Consider the following 18,701-nt stretch of genomic DNA (forward strand, 5'->3'; position numbering starts at 1 on the left):
GTGCGTGTTATTCTGATGATGAAATTTGCATCACGCGCACTGTACGCTGTCCCTCGCGTACGCGTAAAAAAGGGAACCCAAAGCCCTTATCCTGGGGGTCATGGGGGAGACATCACAAGCAAATGACAGAATGTGTTTTAATTCATAATTATATCCAACAATTGGCATTTGAAATGTATAATTTTCGATTTGGGCATTTAAAATGTATAATTTCATATTTATTTTATTTATCATTTTATGTTTCTGTATTTACAGATGTTCAAACTATTTTGTATTGGTTCTTCGCAACTGTAATTCATGCGTAAATGCATTTATCCCACCTCTACGGAGCATAAAAGAGAGTAAATGTAGCTGTTCATGCTTTAAATGCTGGTTTAAATATAACTTCTTTGCAAAGCCACAATTGACTTCATTGTGCTGTCATCGCCACATACTGAACAAATATGTTACGTTAATAATTGTACGTTTCCTAACAACAGCTATGTTTACTGAAGTATTACATGTAGAAAACTGCTGCTTCCAAGAGTTACAGTATTTTTATTGGTCCACTGGGAACCAAGGTTACATACATCATTCAGTGGTAGTTTATTTTTTGTGGCATCACCGATTTCAGGTTTACCTGCATCTAAAAATCACAAAAAAACTAAATGGCCACTTACAAAGTAGATCAGACTTAATGCTGATGGTCACAGGAACAAAAACAACTGCAAATACAGATTAATACTGACACAATATGCTAACAACTTAAAGTCTTAAAGAATCTTAATAAAATGAATCAAGCCAGGTAGGTCTAAGATTGCGATATTTAAAGTTAATTCTTTTGTCAAAAACAGGCTTGCACAGAGAGCAAAGGACAACATTTAAAGACTTTAAAGATGACTCATGTCTAGTCTTCCAGGGTAAAATAAATTGCATGTCAACAAAAGCAACACAAGAAATGGACCTGCAATATTACTGTAGTTAAAAAAAAAACAAGTGTAAAGCTTGAACCAAAAGACTTTGAAACTTTGATGAAAAGGCATGTGATGTTTTCAAGGTGAGCTCAAGGGTCGAGCTGTCAGCACAGTGGTTTGCCGTGCCTCATGTTCTGGGCACATCTTCGGCCCAGGTTCGCCCCCTCCATCATCAGATCAGCCAGCCGGTCCAGACCGATGCAGACGGTGAGAGGGGCGATGAGACCGTAAAGCCCTCCCAGGACGATACTCAGAGGCCAGCCCAGAACCAACAGAACCACCAGCCAGACGATGGCCCAGAAACACGAGCCACACGTGGACATTCTCAGCTACAGCGATTACAAAAAAGAACACACAAGAGGGTTACATACTCTGAGGTTTCATGACAAAATGTCAGCTAGATTTGCATTTCCGGAGAAAAGCAAGGGCAGCAAAATCAATCAGAATGACAGAAAATGAAGTGGTGACATCAGCAGGATGGGCATTGTGACACATCACAGAGAGTGACTTTTTTGTCACTGGGAAAAATGAAAAAAGAACAGTACTAAGTATGCAAAAATATGCAAGAGAGATGGCCAGTCGCAACTCTGTAAATACCACCGTCACCACAACATGACTGTTGGTTAAATCTGGAATTTCTTAAAATGTAAAATGTTTACAACAAACTAAAGTATACAAAATACCCAAGACTGAAAATATCAACATGAGAAAATCTGAATGATTGACAACAGATATAAGCAAAAATATAATTGTTCAAACATATTACTGTCGTTTCGTCAATTACAAAACAATCAATTTAATAAAAATGTTTTTGAAATGGATGACTTGGAATAAATAATCAGTCTATAAGAGGTCAAAATATTTTTTAATAGAGTACACTGAAAATAATTAAATAACATACATTTGGTTTATTTTGGATTTTCTTAAATCACAACATAATTCTCAATTAGATTAGTTTACTATTATTCTAAAACGTGGGTGCTCAGCTTTTAAATAATAGTGTATGTAAAAGCACTAACACATTAACAACTAAAATCCACACTTCGAAAACATTAATTTAGTATTAAATTACGTAGTATAGACCGCGGTCATAGAGAATGATGCTTTAGAATCTGAGACAAGATCTCAAGGGGCTTTCATATATGTGCATGTAGATTAAGTATGAACTAAAACTTAATATTAATTACCCTCTTATTTTAAAGAATACAAAAAGCATGTGATCAACACAAGCCACAATAACTGTGATTTGAGGAAATCACATGATACTGCACATTTTTGTTCTGCTTTACATCCATACATCATCTATTAACTCTCATGTCATTCCAAACGTGTATGACTGACTTACTTTTGCAGAACACAAAATAAGATATTTTGAGAAATGTTGGTAACCAAAAAACATTGAACACCATTGACATTCATTGTATGATCATAAAACCATTTCTCAAAACATCTTTTGAGTTTCACTCAAGTCGCATGCAGGTTTTTGTATGACGTGAGGGTGAATAAATGATGTGTCTCATACCTTTAAAAACAAAACGTACAGTAAAAACATTATTAAACAACTTAACATAAGACTATTTAAATGATGTGTTAAGTGAAGTAACATTTTTATTATTGACCAAGCAACGCTCTAGTCATGATGCCACAACAGAATGCAAACTTACTTGGGGTGTTTTCCTGGCTCGCGTTAAGACTTCCTTCCTGCAGTCGTATAGTTTATAAACTCCGTTAATGTTTCCTCGACCATAAATCCTGACTATAGTTTCTCGATCTGAGATGTTAGAGACCCTGAGGCAGCACGGAGAGCTGAAGACAGATTCTTCTGCCTGTCTGTCACGAGTTACACAATAAACATATTCATGTGACCTGCTGTCAGATATGTGCTCACAGCATAAGGACAACGTCCTACACAACACACCACCTTTAAATACATTTAGTCAAAAACAGAAATATCTGAAACCTTGCCATGGGTGTGTTTTCTGGAATAAAAACTTTACAACACATGGTTTAATTGCGTTTTATTACAAAAATCTTACAAAAAGTAAATTACCATTCCAAAGCCTAATGTTCAGTGAACAGAAAAAATGTTAAGAATAACAAGTCAGACAGTCTAGGGTTCTTCATCTTCATCGCTGTCGCCACTGTCACTGTCTCTGCCCGGATGCTCGGGCATTTTAGCACGACCTTCCTTCTGCTCATCTTCTTCACTGGGTTCCTGGTTCATCTCGGTCTGAGCCTGGCCTTTCTCAACCTCAGCATCATGCTGTTGTTCACTCTCGCTCTGAGTCTCAGGACGTCCATCGTCGACCTCCATGGCCGCCTTTGTCTCTGGGAACTGCTGTGGAGGATCCAGGAGGTCCTGCTGGAGAGAAACACCACACTGTGAGGTCAAACTATATTTGAGAAACTAACAAGTGAACTGGTCTCTTAGACACTGGACTTCAGGGTGGAAACATCTACACGGGCATTAGAGTCCACATGAAATCAAAACTGACCTGTTCACTGTCTTAATACACATTCCAGGATTCAGCAGCACATGATATTTCAAATGTTATTCTTAGAAAAATGGGTAACGCTTTAGATTACGGCCCGCAATGTACTGCATAGTTAAACAGAATTTACAGTGTAACTAATTGTAACAATAATGTACGTCTACAGTACATATCTGTAGGTAAAGGGGAACAATATGCAAAGTTTGGGGAAGAAGTCAGAAAATTCAAAAAAACTTTTATACTTTAAGTATTTTAAAACTAAGGGGTAACTATTTTAATATTACATGGTATGCATGACCTGCAGTTTGCTATACATCAGTCTTAGCGTGAACACACACTACATTTTTGTAATCGCAATGTACCCATAAATAAGCTACTTTGGATATTAATTAAGTACAAGGTTCTTATTTTATTATTATAGCAAACACGAAATAAGGGAAAATTATGTGTTCAGTTTTTGTGCAAGCAAAACAGCAAGAATGAAGCACGCTGTCTGTCAACTGTAAATTTCACTTTTGAGTTTTGACTTTAGGATTAATTTGAATTTGATTGATTTTAGGATTGTTGGTCACAAATCATTTCTTTTAATTATGAGTTATTTTATTGAGTTTTAATGTGTAACGTACAAAATCTATTTTGATATTTTAAGTTAATATGGCATGCAGTTCCCTCATAAATATTTTTTTAATTTTCCCAACTCTTACCCCTTTATTCCCCAAATTTTACATATTGTTCCCCTTTATCTACAGATATGTACTGTAGAGGTACATTATTGTTACAATTACTTACGCTGTAAATCCTGTTTAATTATGCGGTACATTGCAGGCCGTAATCTAAAGCGTTACCGAAAAATGTAATGTGATTTATATATTTTCTAGCAATAAGATAGAAATAAGTAACAGACAGGGTAAGAGTGTTGTCAATAAACTAAGCTACATATGGATTTTATTTTACTGCGTTTGTCTCCTAATGTTGTTTAAGTTAACAATTAAATAGTTCACAAATATTTATGCAATTCTGGTTGATCATATATATATATACAGTATATACAGAGAGATGATAATAATGTGGGTAGTCAGAAACATTGGTGACAGTATGAGAACATTTACTTGTCTGCACTGCTGTGTGCTCTGAATCATGTGCATGTACATGTTGTACACAAGGTTAGCCATCTCCGGCATGTCCTTGGCCACCTGGTCAGGCTGGGTGGAACGCTGCTCCATCTAGAAGAGAGAGAGAGACAGAACACTTCAGCACATGTTTCAAATGAACAAATTCTTTCCCATTTAGTCACAAGAGAGAAGTTTAAAGCTATGTCCCAACATACGTATCTTTATATTTCCCTGGGAGAGAGTTAAAAGAAAGATAAAGACAACCACAACCAGAAATCAAGAAATACAATTTAGTGAACTAAATTCACTAAAACCAAGCAACCTATAAACGTCTAGACTCTGTCTGTAGACAGGACATTATTGTTTAAAACGGCTGCAATGGAAGGAAAAAAAGAGAGAGAAAATAGAGAAAAGATAGTGGCCCGCTCCCACCAGTCTGCTGTTTCACCTCTGGACCTTTTGAAGACAGTTTGAGGTCAGTGATGTCCACATGAGCTCACTGAAGCTCTGAGAGCATTAAACTTAACAACATGAAAAGCACAACCTGTGTAAATGATGCCCACTCACATAAGAAAAAGACTGTACTTTTGCTCTACTCACAGATGTTTAGTGCTTCTGCTTTAGTCAGGTGTGTAATAATCACAGAAGTGAAGTACTCACTCATGCCATACTTACAGATTTGTAGTACTAATAATGTAGTAGATGTAGTAGAGTGCATTAGCACAGAAGTAAAGTACTTGCTCAGATGTGTAGTACTTGTTCTGGACTCGAAGACACATATTACTATGTTATGCTTACAGCTGTGTAGTGCTCATGCTATACTCACAGGTGTATAGTGCTTGTGCTACATTCAGATGTGTAGTACTCATGTTATACTTACAGATGTGTAGCAATTGTTCTCTATTCAGATTCACAGTACTCGCTCCTACACTTGCAGATGCATTAGTACTCATGCTATCCTCACAGATGTGTCGTACTCATAGATGTGAAGTACTTGTGCTACTCACAGATGTGTAGTCTCCATGCTATACTCACAGATGTGTACCAATATTGTTCTCAATTCTGAGAGCACAGTACTCACTGCTGAACTTGCAGATACATTAGTACTCATGCTATCCTCAGTCCTCACAGATATGTAGTCCTCAAGATGTATAGCACTTGTGCTACTCGTGGATGTGTAGTAACTTAGATGTATAGCAGCTACTCGTGATGTTATCTCTCAATGAGCTGCCACCGTGGATGTGCAGTACTGGACAGCATGTACAGCCTTGCTCTACCTCGTGGATGTGTAGTACTCACAGATGTATAGCACTTGTTTACCTTGTGGATCGTGTAGTATTAGGTAGTATGCACTTGTTCTAAGCTTGTGGAGTGTAAGTACTGGCACAGATGTATGACACTTGCTTTTACTTGTGGATGTGTAGTACTTCACAGATGTAAGCTTTTGCCTACTCGTGGATGTGTAGTACTCAGATGTATACATTGCCTCTACTCGTGGATGTGTAGTAACTGACAGATGTATCAGCACTTGCTTTACTGTGGATGTGTAAGTACTCACAGATGTATCGACTTGCTCTCTTGTGGTATGTGTGGTAGTACCAGATGTGAATATCGGCAATACCGCGTTTTTTGCTGCTTACTGGCGATGTGTAGTACTCAGATGTATAGGCACTTTGCTTTACTTTGTGGATGTGTAGTACTCAGATGTATAGCACTTGCTTTACTTGTGGACTGTGTAGTTCGTGCCTCAGATGTATAGCCAACTATGCTTTACTTGTGGATGTGTAGTACTCAGATATAGGCACTTGTTCTAGCTGTGGATTGTGTGTATATCACAGATGTACAGAACTTGCTGTCTCCTCGTGTGATGTGCTAGTACTGCAGATGATGTGTACGGCACTTGCTCTCCTTGGTGGTGGGGTAGGTTGACTCACAGGATGTACACGCAATTTTCTCAGAGCTTGGATGGTGTATACTGGCAGGATGTATATAGTAGCGTTGCTTTACTTGTGGATGCTGATACTCAGATGTATGTAACGCACTTGCTTTGTACTTTGTGGATGTGTACGTGACTGCAGATGTATAGCACTTGCTTACTTGTGGTTGTAGTACTCAGATGTAGCTAGCACTTGTTTCTACTCCGTGGGCTGGTGTAGTACTCACAGATGTATCAGCACTTGCCTCTACTTGTGGAGTGTGTGACTCCAGATGTAAAGAAACTTGCTCTACCTCGTGGATGTTGTAGTACTCACAGTGTCTAGCATTGGCTCTACTTGTTGATGGTGTAGTCCCAGAATGGTTAGCACTTGTTCTACTTGGGTGATGTGTAGTCACTGCACAGAATCGACAGCACTCTGCTTTTTAACTTGTGGTGTGTTAAGTGACTACAGATGAACAGCCTGTTCCTACTGGGGTGTGGATGTGGTCCGTCCTTTCACAGATGTGGAATATTCGTGCAATACCCGCAGATGTGTTGTACTCGTGCTATACTCACAGATGTGTAGTACTCGTGCGGGTGGATGTGCAGCTGAAGAGGTCGTGCGGTCAGCTGGTTGAAGGCTGGTGTCAGCTCATAGCAGTTCTGGAACAGAGACACTCGAGCAAAAATATAGAGGCCGAGCCTTGCTCGAGACATTGCCACAACCAAACGGCGCACATCTCTGCAAGAGAGGATGAGAAAGAAATGAAACTTGAAACACACATCTGTTTAAATGCTTAAACTTGATAAGACTGGATGTTGTAAAGTAATCCCTACAGATTTAAGGCCACTGTTTTCATGCACTCAGTAAAACAGTGAACACGGTAATTCACAATTTTCTCATTTTGTTGACAGCAACAGTAGCAATCAGAACCTGGATTATATGATTAACGGTGCAGTCCTGACTGCCATGATTCTATGCATATATGGATGTGAGACAAAATGAGTGACCCTTGACAGAAAGACTCACCTCAAGTGTCCCACAGCTTTAGTTCGCACAAGAGAGAGGATGATGTAGTCGTTCTGTTGACCTTGGAATCGATCCACTGTGGTCACCTGCAAAGCATAACGAAGTGTTTAACGACCGTCCCTCTGTCATCATGACTCCTGCGTCAAAACCAGCAGATTTATTTGGGTGCCATGTAACCAATGAGAACAGCTTTCCCTCAATGTAAACAGGCCATACTGACAGCAGCATTTTCTATATTTTCTTTTGTTTTCCTGAATGGTTAACTAAGCTGGTGTGTCATTTAGGGTAAACGATGCGGAAAACGTGGACGGAATCGCAGAATCCAGGCATTAAAATTGAATTTGATGAATAACGCGCGGAATGGCGTGGAATCTTGCAAGTTTAGAACATCTTAATCAGAAAATAGCAATGAACAGCAAATAAAATTCAATTTGTGCTTTTAAATAACATCAGTAGCGATTCAGATGCGGTTTAAATATGTAATCTGCCTGTTATGCATGTCTCTGAATGAATGATTCGAGGGGTTTCCTGTACTACACACATGCCACTTCTGTTTACAGCATCTCACTATATGGGGATGCAAACACATCTCTAGAGCTGCTCTCAGCATTTACTTCATGAGCATTTCTCCCTTTCATTTGAGAAAAGCTACTGTCAAACATGCACTAAAAGTCTTTGTGACAACCTTGCAAAATAAAAGTCCGGTTAACTTAAATTAACTACGACACACCGACATGAATAAATTATAGAATGACATTATTTGCTTTATTAAAGTAAATGCACTAGTAAAAAAATAGATTTAAAGGGATACTTCACCCAAACATTCTGTCTTCATTTACTCACCTTCGAGTTGTTCCAAATCTGTATATATTTCTTTGTGCTGATGAACACAAAAGAAGACATTTTAAAGAATGTAGGACAGCAAACCGTTCTGGGGCACTTTTGACTACCATTGTTTTTTTCCAACTAAGGTTGTCAAAGGGGGGAAAAATCTGTCTGGTTACAAGCATTCTTCCAAATATCTTTTCTGTGTTCATCAGAACAAAGAAATGTATACAGATTTGGAACAACTCGAAGGTGAGTAAATGAAGACAGAAATATCATTTTAGGGTGAACTATCCCTTTAAGTAGGTGTAAAAAACTAAAATGCTCTGGAGAGATGCAGGTTTATATAAACAGTTGCATTACGCCATATTTTTTATGGATTTTTTTCCGTAAGGTTAAAAACCTGTAGTATCTAGGTGTCTTACCATAGTTAATGAGTAAATTATATAGTATACAGAAGTATTTTTCACGTGGGCAAAAATATTACTATTATTGTAAAAAAAAGGAAAACGCAGAATCCAGAAAAATTCAAACTTGGGAAAAAAATCAAACGTATTTCATTGGGCCCTAGTCATTATAATTCCGCTCTTCCTCAGGCACAGTTACTGGACCGCTGCCTCTCAGCAGATGGTCTGCAATGTGAAATTTATCAGCAGGTCTCGGGAAGCGTGGACACGTGCCGTCGCCCTGTTTCATACATGCTGTGCATATTCAAGTGAGAGTGGCCTAATTCTGCAGTGAGATGTTAAATGCTTTGTGATCGCTTCTCAACCCAGATCATAGTTAACTCCATACAAACAAAACAGTCTGACATTGGCTGATCTTTTCCATTTACACAGGATGAGAATGGTTTATACGGTTTTTAACACAATGCCACTTGCAGGGACAGTTCAACCAAAAATAATCATTCTGTCATCATTTGACTCTTTCTTTGGTGGAACACAATAGAAGACTGTAGCGAGGAAGGCGGGACGAGAGCCGTGGGGCAGGAAGGCGGGTCCGGTGGCGTGAGTGATAATGGGTATCAGCTGTACGCGCACCGGTCCCGCATGCCTCACGGGGAGCTAGGGAGCATAAGAGGACGAGCGACGGGACTGCCGAGGAGAGAGGACCCGGAAGTTAAGTTTGTTTATGTTCGTGTGGCCGGCAGTCGACCGTGAGGTGGCTGCCGGCCTTTTATTTGCTGAATTATTGTTTGTTTATTTTGGATTAAAGTTTGTTTAAATGATGCCGGTTCCCGCCTCCTTCCTTCCCTTCTATTGGACTTTGTTACAAAGACATCTTAAGAAATGTAAAGTATTTGACAAAATGGTTTTGTGTCCATACAATTATTATGTCTCCTAGAGGCAAAGGATCACGTTTTTCATTATAGTGTTAAATGCTCATAAGCAAAATGTCTGCTTATACAGTGCTAGATACAAATGGATGTCTCCAATTAACCCGCTGACAGTATCTGCTCGAGGTAAAGTTTGCTTTGTTTTACCAATTCTGACATGCTGTTAGCAAAGCTTCAGCCAAAAACGGAACAGCAGTGATTTACAATCTTTGGTCAGTGATTCTGCCCATCACGCTCAAGTCCAGCAAAGTTCAGCCTGTTTACAGCTGCAAGCCATGCAGAAGTGTGAATGCTGAACGGAAGAAACTGATTGTGCAGAGGAGAGCAGCATAACTCACCCAACACACACACACACGCACGCACACACACACAAAATCTGCATCATTTGAGCTAAAATATACAGTATGTCGTACACACATTACAGTCAGCTGGTCTTACTTTATTGGGCTGCCCAAAGAAGGGGTTGTTGGCACATCTCTGGTTGATGACATCACGGATGAGATGCTTCTGGCCATTGTAGGTGGTGAGTATGCTGATGCGCTCGCCAGGATATCCCAGCAGACGCATGTACATGTACAGAGCCACCGAGTACTCTGCTTCAGCCAGATTCTACGAACAAATCTCATGTTAAGACATGTTTCAATCAAAAACTCAATAATGCATCTGGAAGTTGTACTTTTAAAGTTTAAATTGTAATGCGTAAAACAATTTATTATAACACATTATCCCTAGTTTAGGTAAATCTGTATTGACTATTACCGAACAATAAAGCTCTTCTAATGGAAGTCTGTGGAGTAGCACTGTTGAACTGGCTGCTGTCAGATTATTGCTAACTGCTACATTTACCTTGCTCAAGTCCTTCAAACCATGTCTGATGTCTCGCACCTAAAGCCATTCTGTGTCTATGAAGTGGAACATCACTAAACTTTAACTAACAAACCGCTGCTGACATGGCAATGGCTTCCGGTAGGACACTAATAAGGGTACAAGCTACTAATGAGAAATGCTTCTTCAACCGCAGCAAGCGCTTTTTGAGCAAACACAGTCCATCCTATTGCCCTGTGACAGGCTCATTCATACGGTCCATTAGAGCCACGCGGGTGCGCGGCTGGGCCGTCTGCATCACCATGGAGACCGTAAGGAGGACAAATCCCTCCAGGTTCAAATTAACGCTATCAGGGCCACATATCAGGACTCATATGATTTCAACGCCGCACGGTGCATGGTCATCACTTATGAACAATGGCGAGCTTCAGGGGAAACATACACTCATTCCAGACGGAACCTGCTGAGCTTGCCAACACATCCAAAGCATGTAAATCAAAACCTATCAACCTCATTTTTACGTACATGCAAATAAACACAGGCTGTCCACAGATACGCGAGGAGGCGGTCCCGCTCACCTGATAAAAGTACGGGTTGGGTTCCGATTCGCCCACGCCGTTGAAGTCCTCCACGTTAATGAGCTGAAAGTCGTAGGTGAATCCGGGGTTCGGAGCCTGGAATTCTGGCAGGAGCTGAACATGAGGAAGGTTGCCCAGCTGCTTATAACGCCAGTTGTACAGGTTACACAGACTGTCCGAAACATGTAGCGAGGAAGGCGGGACGAGAGCCGTGGGGCAGGAAGGCGGGTCCGGTGGCGTGAGTGATAATGGGTATCAGCTGTACGCGCACCGGTCCCGCATGCCTCACGGGGAGCTAGGGAGCATAAGAGGACGAGCGACGGGACTGCCGAGGAGAGAGGACCCGGAAGTTAAGTTTGTTTATGTTCGTGTGGCCGGCAGTCGACCGTGAGGTGGCTGCCGGCCTTTTATTTGCTGAATTATTGTTTGTTTATTTTGGATTAAAGTTTGTTTAAATGATGCCGGTTCCCGCCTCCTTCCTTCCCTTCTATTGACTTTGCTACATTGGTGCCGAAACCCGGGAGGAAGGAGGGACATGCTGTCGAAGAGCCCTCGCCGCGAGGGGTCTCGCGGTGCTGCAGAGTCGGGCAGCGCGGACGAGGGATGTCCGCCAATGGCTGCCCGATGCGGTGGTGCTGGAGCGAGTGCCCGGATGGGACGAGGAGCTCGCTGCCGTGTGCCTGGGTCGAGGTGGGGTGGCTGCCACCCGTTGGAGGAGCCACCGCCGGCCGCCAGGACACTAGGGTCTCGCTGCCGCGGCCCTGGGTCGAGGTGGGATGGTCCGGGAGGGAGCGGAGGAGTCAGCCCCGCTTGCCGTAGGCCGGAGCCTGCTGCCGTCCGCCGGAAAGGGGAGGAGCAGGAAGCGGGGGACTCGCTACTGGCTGCCCTCAGCCGGAAGAGCCATCGCCGGCCGCCAGGGGGCAGAGGAGGCGCGAGCTGTCCACCGGGCGTCCAGTACCACCGCATGGCAGCGCGAGGAAGAGCCTCTCGGCTGGCTGAGGACCAAGCGGCAGCGTGTCGGGGAACCGGACCAATTATTATTATTTTTTTCTGTTTCCTCTCTCCCCTCTCTCGCCTCTGTCGTTCCTGGTGCTTCCGTCTCCGTTCTCTCGTCTGTCCATACCCCCAGGCGCTGGGGCCATTGAGACTGGCCCCCGGGGGGGAGTAAGCACAGTCTCGTGGGTGCCGCCTGGCCTGTGAGGGGCGATGGGGGTAGTGGATGTGTAGTACTCACAGATGTACAGCACTTGCTTTACTTGTGGATGTGTAGTACTCACAGATGTACAGCACTTGCTCTACTTGTGGATGTGTAGTACTCACAGATGTGGAATATTCGTGCAATACCCGCAGATGTGTTGTACTCGTGCTATACTCACAGATGTGTAGTACTCGTGCGGGTGGATGTGCAGCTGAAGAGGTCGTGCGGTCAGCTGGTTGAAGGCTGGTGTCAGCTCATAGCAGTTCTGGAACAGAGACACTCGAGCAAAAATATAGAGGCCGAGCCTTGCTCGAGACATTGCCACAACCAAACGGCGCACATCTCTGCAAGAGAGGATGAGAACGAAATGAAACTTGAAACACACATCTGTTTAAATGCTTAAACTTGATAAGACTGGATGTTGTAAGGTAATCCCTACAGATTTAAGGCCACTGTTTTCATGCACTCAGTAAAACAGTGAACACGGTAATTCACAATTTTCTCATTTTGTTGACAGCAACAGTAGCAATCAGAACCTGGATTATATGATTAACGGTGCAGTCCTGACTGCCATGATTCTATGCATATATGGATGTGAGACAAAATGAGTGACCCTTGACAGAAAGACTCACCTCAAGTGTCCCACAGCTTTAGTTCGCACAAGAGAGAGGATGATGTAGTCGTTCTGTTGACCTTGGAATCGATCCACTGTGGTCACCTGCAAAGCATAACGAAGTGTTTAACGACCGTCCCTCTGTCATCATGACTCCTGCGTCAAAACCAGCAGATTTATTTGGGTGCCATGTAACCAATGAGAACAGCTTTCCCTCAATGTAAACAGGCCATACTGACAGCAGCATTTTCTATATTTTCTTTTGTTTTCCTGAATGGTTAACTAAGCTGGTGTGTCATTTAGGGTAAACGATGCGGAAAACGTGGACGGAATCGCAGAATCCAGGCATTAAAATTGAATTTGATGAATAACGCGGAATGGCGTGGAATCTTGCAAGTTTAGAACATCTTAATCAGAAAATAGCAATGAACAGCAAATAAAATTCAATTTGTGCTTTTAAATAACATCAGTAGCGATTCAGATGCGGTTTAAATATGTAATCTGCCTGTTATGCATGTCTCTGAATGAATGATTCGAGGGGTTTCCTGTACTACACGCATGCCACTTCTGTTTACAGCATCTCACTATATGGGGATGCAAACACATCTCTAGAGCTGCTCTCAGCATTTACTTCATGAGCATTTCTCCCTTTCATTTGAGAAAAGCTACTGTCAAACATGCACTAAAAGTCTTTGTGACAACCTTGCAAAATAAAAGTCCGGTTAACTTAAATTAACTACGACACACCGACATGAATAAATTATAGAATGACATTATTTGCTTTATTAAAGTAAATGCACTAGTAAAAAAATAGATTTAAAGGGATACTTCACCCAAACATTCTGTCTTCATTTACTCACCTTCGAGTTGTTCCAAATCTGTATATATTTCTTTGTGCTGATGAACACAAAAGAAGACATTTTTAAGAATGTAGGACAGCAAACCGTTCTGGGGCACTTTTGACTACCATTGTTTTTTTCCAACTAAGGTTGTCAAAGGGGGGAAAAATCTGTCTGGTTACAAGCATTCTTCCAAATATCTTTTCTGTGTTCATCAGAACAAAGAAATGTATACAGATTTGGAACAACTCGAAGGTGAGTAAATGAAGACAGAAATATCATTTTAGGGTGAACTATCCCTTTAAGTAGGTGTAAAAAACTAAAATGCTCTGGAGAGATGCAGGTTTATATAAACAGTTGCATTACGCCATATTTTTTATGGATTTTTTTCCGTAAGGTTAAAAACCTGTAGTATCTAGGTGTCTTACCATAGTTAATGAGTAAATTATATAGTATACAGAAGTATTTTTCACGTGGGCAAAAATATTACTATTATTGTAAAAAAAAGGAAAACGCAGAATCCAGAAAAATTCAAACTTGGGAAAAAAATCAAACGTATTTCATTGGGCCCTAGTCATTATAATTCCGCTCTTCCTCAGGCACAGTTACTGGACCGCTGCCTCTCAGCAGATGGTCTGCAATGTGAAATTTATCAGCAGGTCTCGGGAAGCGTGGACACGTGCCGTCGCCCTGTTTCATACATGCTGTGCATATTCAAGTGAGAGTGGCCTAATTCTGCAGTGAGATGTTAAATGCTTTGTGATCGCTTCTCAACCCAGATCATAGTTAACTCCATACAAACAAAACAGTCTGACATTGGCTGATCTTTTCCATTTACACAGGATGAGAATGGTTTATACGGTTTTTAACACAATGCCACTTGCAGGGACAGTTCAACCAAAAATAATCATTCTGTCATCATTTGACTCTTTCTTTGGTGGAACACAATAGAAGACATCTTAAGAAATGTAAAGTATTTGACAAAATGGTTTTGTGTCCATACAATTATTATGTCTCCTAGAGGCAAAGGATCACGTTTTTCATTATAGTGTTAAATGCTCATAAGCAAAATGTCTGCTTATACAGTGCTAGATACAAATGGATGTCTCCAATTAACCCGCTGACAGTATCTGCTCGAGGTAAAGTTTGCTTTGTTTTACCAATTCTGACATGCTGTTAAGCAAAGCTTCAGCCAAAAACGGAACAGCAGTGATTTACAATCTTTGGTCAGTGATTCTGCCCATCACGCTCAAGTCCAGCAAAGTTCAGCCTGTTTACAGCTGCAAGCCATGCAGAAGTGTGAATGCTGAACGGAAGAAACTGATTGTGCAGAGGAGAGCAGCATAACTCACCCAACACACACGCACGCACGCACACACAAAATCTGCATCATTTGAGCTAAAATATACAGTATGTCGTACACACATTACAGTCAGCTGGTCTTACTTTATTGGGCTGTCCAAAGAAGGGGTTGTTGGCACATCTCTGGTTGATGACATCACGGATGAGATGCTTCTGGCCATTGTAGGTGGTGAGTATGCTGATGCGCTCGCCAGGATATCCCAGCAGACGCATGTACATGTACAGAGCCACAGAGTACTCTGCTTCAGCCAGATTCTACGAACAAATCTCATGTTAAGACATGTTTCAATCAAAAACTCAATAATGCATCTGGAAGTTGTACTTTTAAAGTTTAAATTGTAATGCGTAAAACAATTTATTATAACACATTATCCCTAGTTTAGGTAAATCTGTATTGACTATTACCAAACAATAAAGCTCTTCTAATGGAAGTCTGTGGAGTAGCACTGTTGAACTGGCTGCTGTCAGATTATTGCTAACTGCTACATTTACCTTGCTCAAGTCCTTCAAACCATGTCTGATGTCTCGCACCTAAAGCCATTCTGTGTCTATGAAGTGGAACATCACTAAACTTTAACTAACAAACCGCTGCTGACATGGCAATGGCTTCCGGTAGGACACTAATAAGGGTACAAGCTACTAATGAGAAATGCTTCTTCAACCGCAGCAAGCGCTTTTTGAGCAAACACAGTCCATCCTATTGCCCTGTGACAGGCTCATTCATACGGTCCATTAGAGCCACGCGGGTGCGCGGCTGGGCCGTCTGCATCACCATGGAGACCGTAAGGAGGACAAATCCCTCCAGGTTCAAATTAACGCTATCAGGGCCACATATCAGGACTCATATGATTTCAACGCCGCACGGTGCATGGTCATCACTTATGAACAATGGCGAGCTTCAGGGGAAACATACACTCATTCCAGACGGAACCTGCTGAGCTTGCCAACACATCCAAAGCATGTAAATCAAAACCTATCAACCTCATTTTTACGTACATGCAAATAAACACAGGCTGTCCACAGATACGCGAGGAGGCGGTCCCGCTCACCTGATAAAAGTACGGGTTGGGTTCCGATTCGCCCACGCCGTTGAAGTCCTCCACGTTAATGAGCTGAAAGTCGTAGGTGAATCCGGGGTTCGGAGCCTGGAATTCTGGCAGGAGCTGAACATGAGGAAGGTTGCCCAGCTGCTTATAACGCCAGTTGTACAGGTTACACAGACTGTCCGAAACAAGAGAAAATGTCATTAAGAACTCTGAAAACTACTGTTTCATTTGTGAGCCTGTCTTATGATGTAATTTTGAAATAATAAGCATAATATTTTTATTTTAATAATTCATTTCACTATGATTTAAATCTTTGACATGACTTTACTCAATATTAATATTAAACATCAAGGTTATAATTTCAAAGATCGTTCTTTACAGTATGTAACATGATTTTTTTTCATTGTGAAGTATACACCCATACTGAAATATCGTTATACACCTAGTGGATGTACAACAGAATGTTAAAAGAGTAGTTCACCTCAAAATTCACCTCCATTGACTTTCCATAGTAGGAATAAAAATGACTATGGAAAGCGCATGGGGGCGACCTTTGAAGTGAACTACTCCTTCAACTGCACGCTAATGCCAAAAGGACTTGTGAATAAGAAGTGTGAATAAACTTTGAAAAAGGTTGCTAAATGTACTGACCTGGCCCGGGCTCTGCCCTGAGCGTCCAGGTCTACGGTGGGCACCCCCAGACGCACAAAGCGCGTGAAAAGCGACTGCTCCATATTGGAGTATTTCTGAAAGGCCATGTTCTTAATGACGGGCGGCAGCTGATGGTGATCACCAATCATAATCCAGCGTTTCAGTCGACTGTAGCCATCCTCCGGATTCTGGAAAACGCAGAAAGTCAAATAATTATGCTGCAGAATTATGGGTAATTGAGTGAGAGCTTTGGTAAGCATTCTTTAAATTCATTCACATTCCTCAGTGTTTAAAGAAATGAGTGGAGGATTCTGGTTCTTTACACTGAACAATTGGGCCATAGAAACCATCTGCCACATTCAGAATAGCCATCTGCTCAGGGATCCTCATAAACACAACACATGCGTGCTGAAAGTGTAACCATTTCAAACAACTGTACAGATAAAGCAAATGATAAAATATTTGTATCATTACAGTCACAAAATTCTTATCTAAAGATAAGGAATATATTAAATATTCATTATAAAAACAACGTCAGGGCAACATTTTGACAAAACATTTTTTTTCAGTTTCAAGTAGATGAGAAGGGTTTATAATTTTACTCTATTTTTCTGTATCCCCTCTTAATTCAAACACTGGTTCATCTACTGTATCCGTATCAGTGGTGGGTTATTGTTTTTTAAGCGTCGTTTCTATTGCCGTTGTGCAGTATGTTTGGGAGATAGTTTGTCTTCTATATGATGTGACATACTTAGCCCCACCATTCCAAAACACGTATGCCCCGTTCACATTACAAGTGACAAAGCGACATGATCCCATTCATATCAATGGAGAGCTGGCGACTTCCGGCGATACGATTAGTAGAGTATAGTAGTCGATGGTGCCCCAGGATTGTGAGGTTTTCTGCATTATTTAAAATATCTTCTTTTGTGTTCAACAGAGCAAAGAAATGTATACAGGTTTGGAACAACTTGAGGTTGAATAATGACCGAATTTGTATTTTTGGATGAATTACCACTTAAAGCTCACTCATCCTTAATTACTGATCCTCAAATTGCTAAATCTTTCCAACTAGCTCTTGACCTATCATCATTAAACATTGACAGTCAACAGATCAGGGACGGCTCGTCCATAAGGGCGACGCACCACCAAGGTGCAAAAACTAGGGATTTTTCTGTCACGTTCAACCACAGTAATACTCTTTCTCTCACCATTCTAAACTGTGTGTTCTTCCTGTAGAAGTACAGCCCAATCAGCGTCAACTCGCGTTCCATAGAGTACCGCCCCATTTTAGGGCGATTTCACTATCGCCGAGATTCGCCCCGAGTCCTCCCATTGACTTCCATACAAAGAGCTTTTTTTCGAACTTCAGGCCCTGCAATGCATTCTCTATGGCTTCCGAAGAGCTAGCCCTAACGTCTTTGCGTCATCATATGCAACCTTAACTTGTGCAGCGATTGGACGATTCTCGACCCCCAGTCCTGCTAGAGATTATGAAGACAGACCCACTAGATTTCAGGTATTTTGTGAAAATAAAACAAAATTTTCTTTCAAGGCAATGTACATATTCACAGCAACAGTAAAGTAATGAAGGAAACTGTGCATTTTCTGTATACTGGACGCGTCATGTAATAAATGAAACCATTATAATCATACTAATACAATGATGATGTTCAAATTGAATGCTGCGTGTTTTGTAAGTAATACGTTTTATTATTTTCCCTGTTTACTATGTCAGAGTGCACTCATGAAAAATACTGTGGTGTAACTGAGTGTTAACTAAATTAAACTGTAATATATTTAGTATACTTGTAATGCCGATTTACGAAATACATTAAAGAACTTCCAGCCCAAACTCCTTTTAACAATCATTTATTACAAGTCCATAGATAATGGTCAAACCACAGACATAAATAGGCTTAT

General features: G+C 41.2%; 1 protein-coding gene across 3 annotated transcripts in view; it reads right to left on the minus strand.

Moving 5' to 3' along the window:
- Positions 1-2,956: 2,956 nt before the first annotated feature.
- aqr (aquarius intron-binding spliceosomal factor) overlaps positions 2,957-18,701 on the minus strand; it is a 38,712-nt gene continuing 22,967 nt past the window's right edge. For 2 of the 3 annotated variants that reach the window (XM_057343897.1, XM_057343899.1), the window contains 5 exons: positions 16,779-16,966; positions 16,131-16,302; positions 15,166-15,336; positions 12,900-12,985; positions 12,302-12,611 (listed from right to left, as the gene is read on the minus strand). In XM_057343897.1, the coding sequence (XP_057199880.1) occupies positions 12,386-12,611; positions 12,900-12,985; positions 15,166-15,336; positions 16,131-16,302; positions 16,779-16,966 (843 nt within the window). In that variant the 3' untranslated portion in view covers positions 12,302-12,385. Of the gene's footprint in view, positions 3,316-4,554; positions 4,669-12,301; positions 12,612-12,899; positions 12,986-15,165; positions 15,337-16,130; positions 16,303-16,778; positions 16,967-18,701 lie in introns of those variants that run through there. The other variant, XM_057343900.1, reaches the window with a different exon arrangement.

This window comes from Triplophysa rosa, linkage group LG10 (assembly GCF_024868665.1).
Source record: "Triplophysa rosa linkage group LG10, Trosa_1v2, whole genome shotgun sequence".
NCBI classification, from domain to species: domain Eukaryota; kingdom Metazoa; phylum Chordata; class Actinopteri; order Cypriniformes; family Nemacheilidae; genus Triplophysa; species Triplophysa rosa.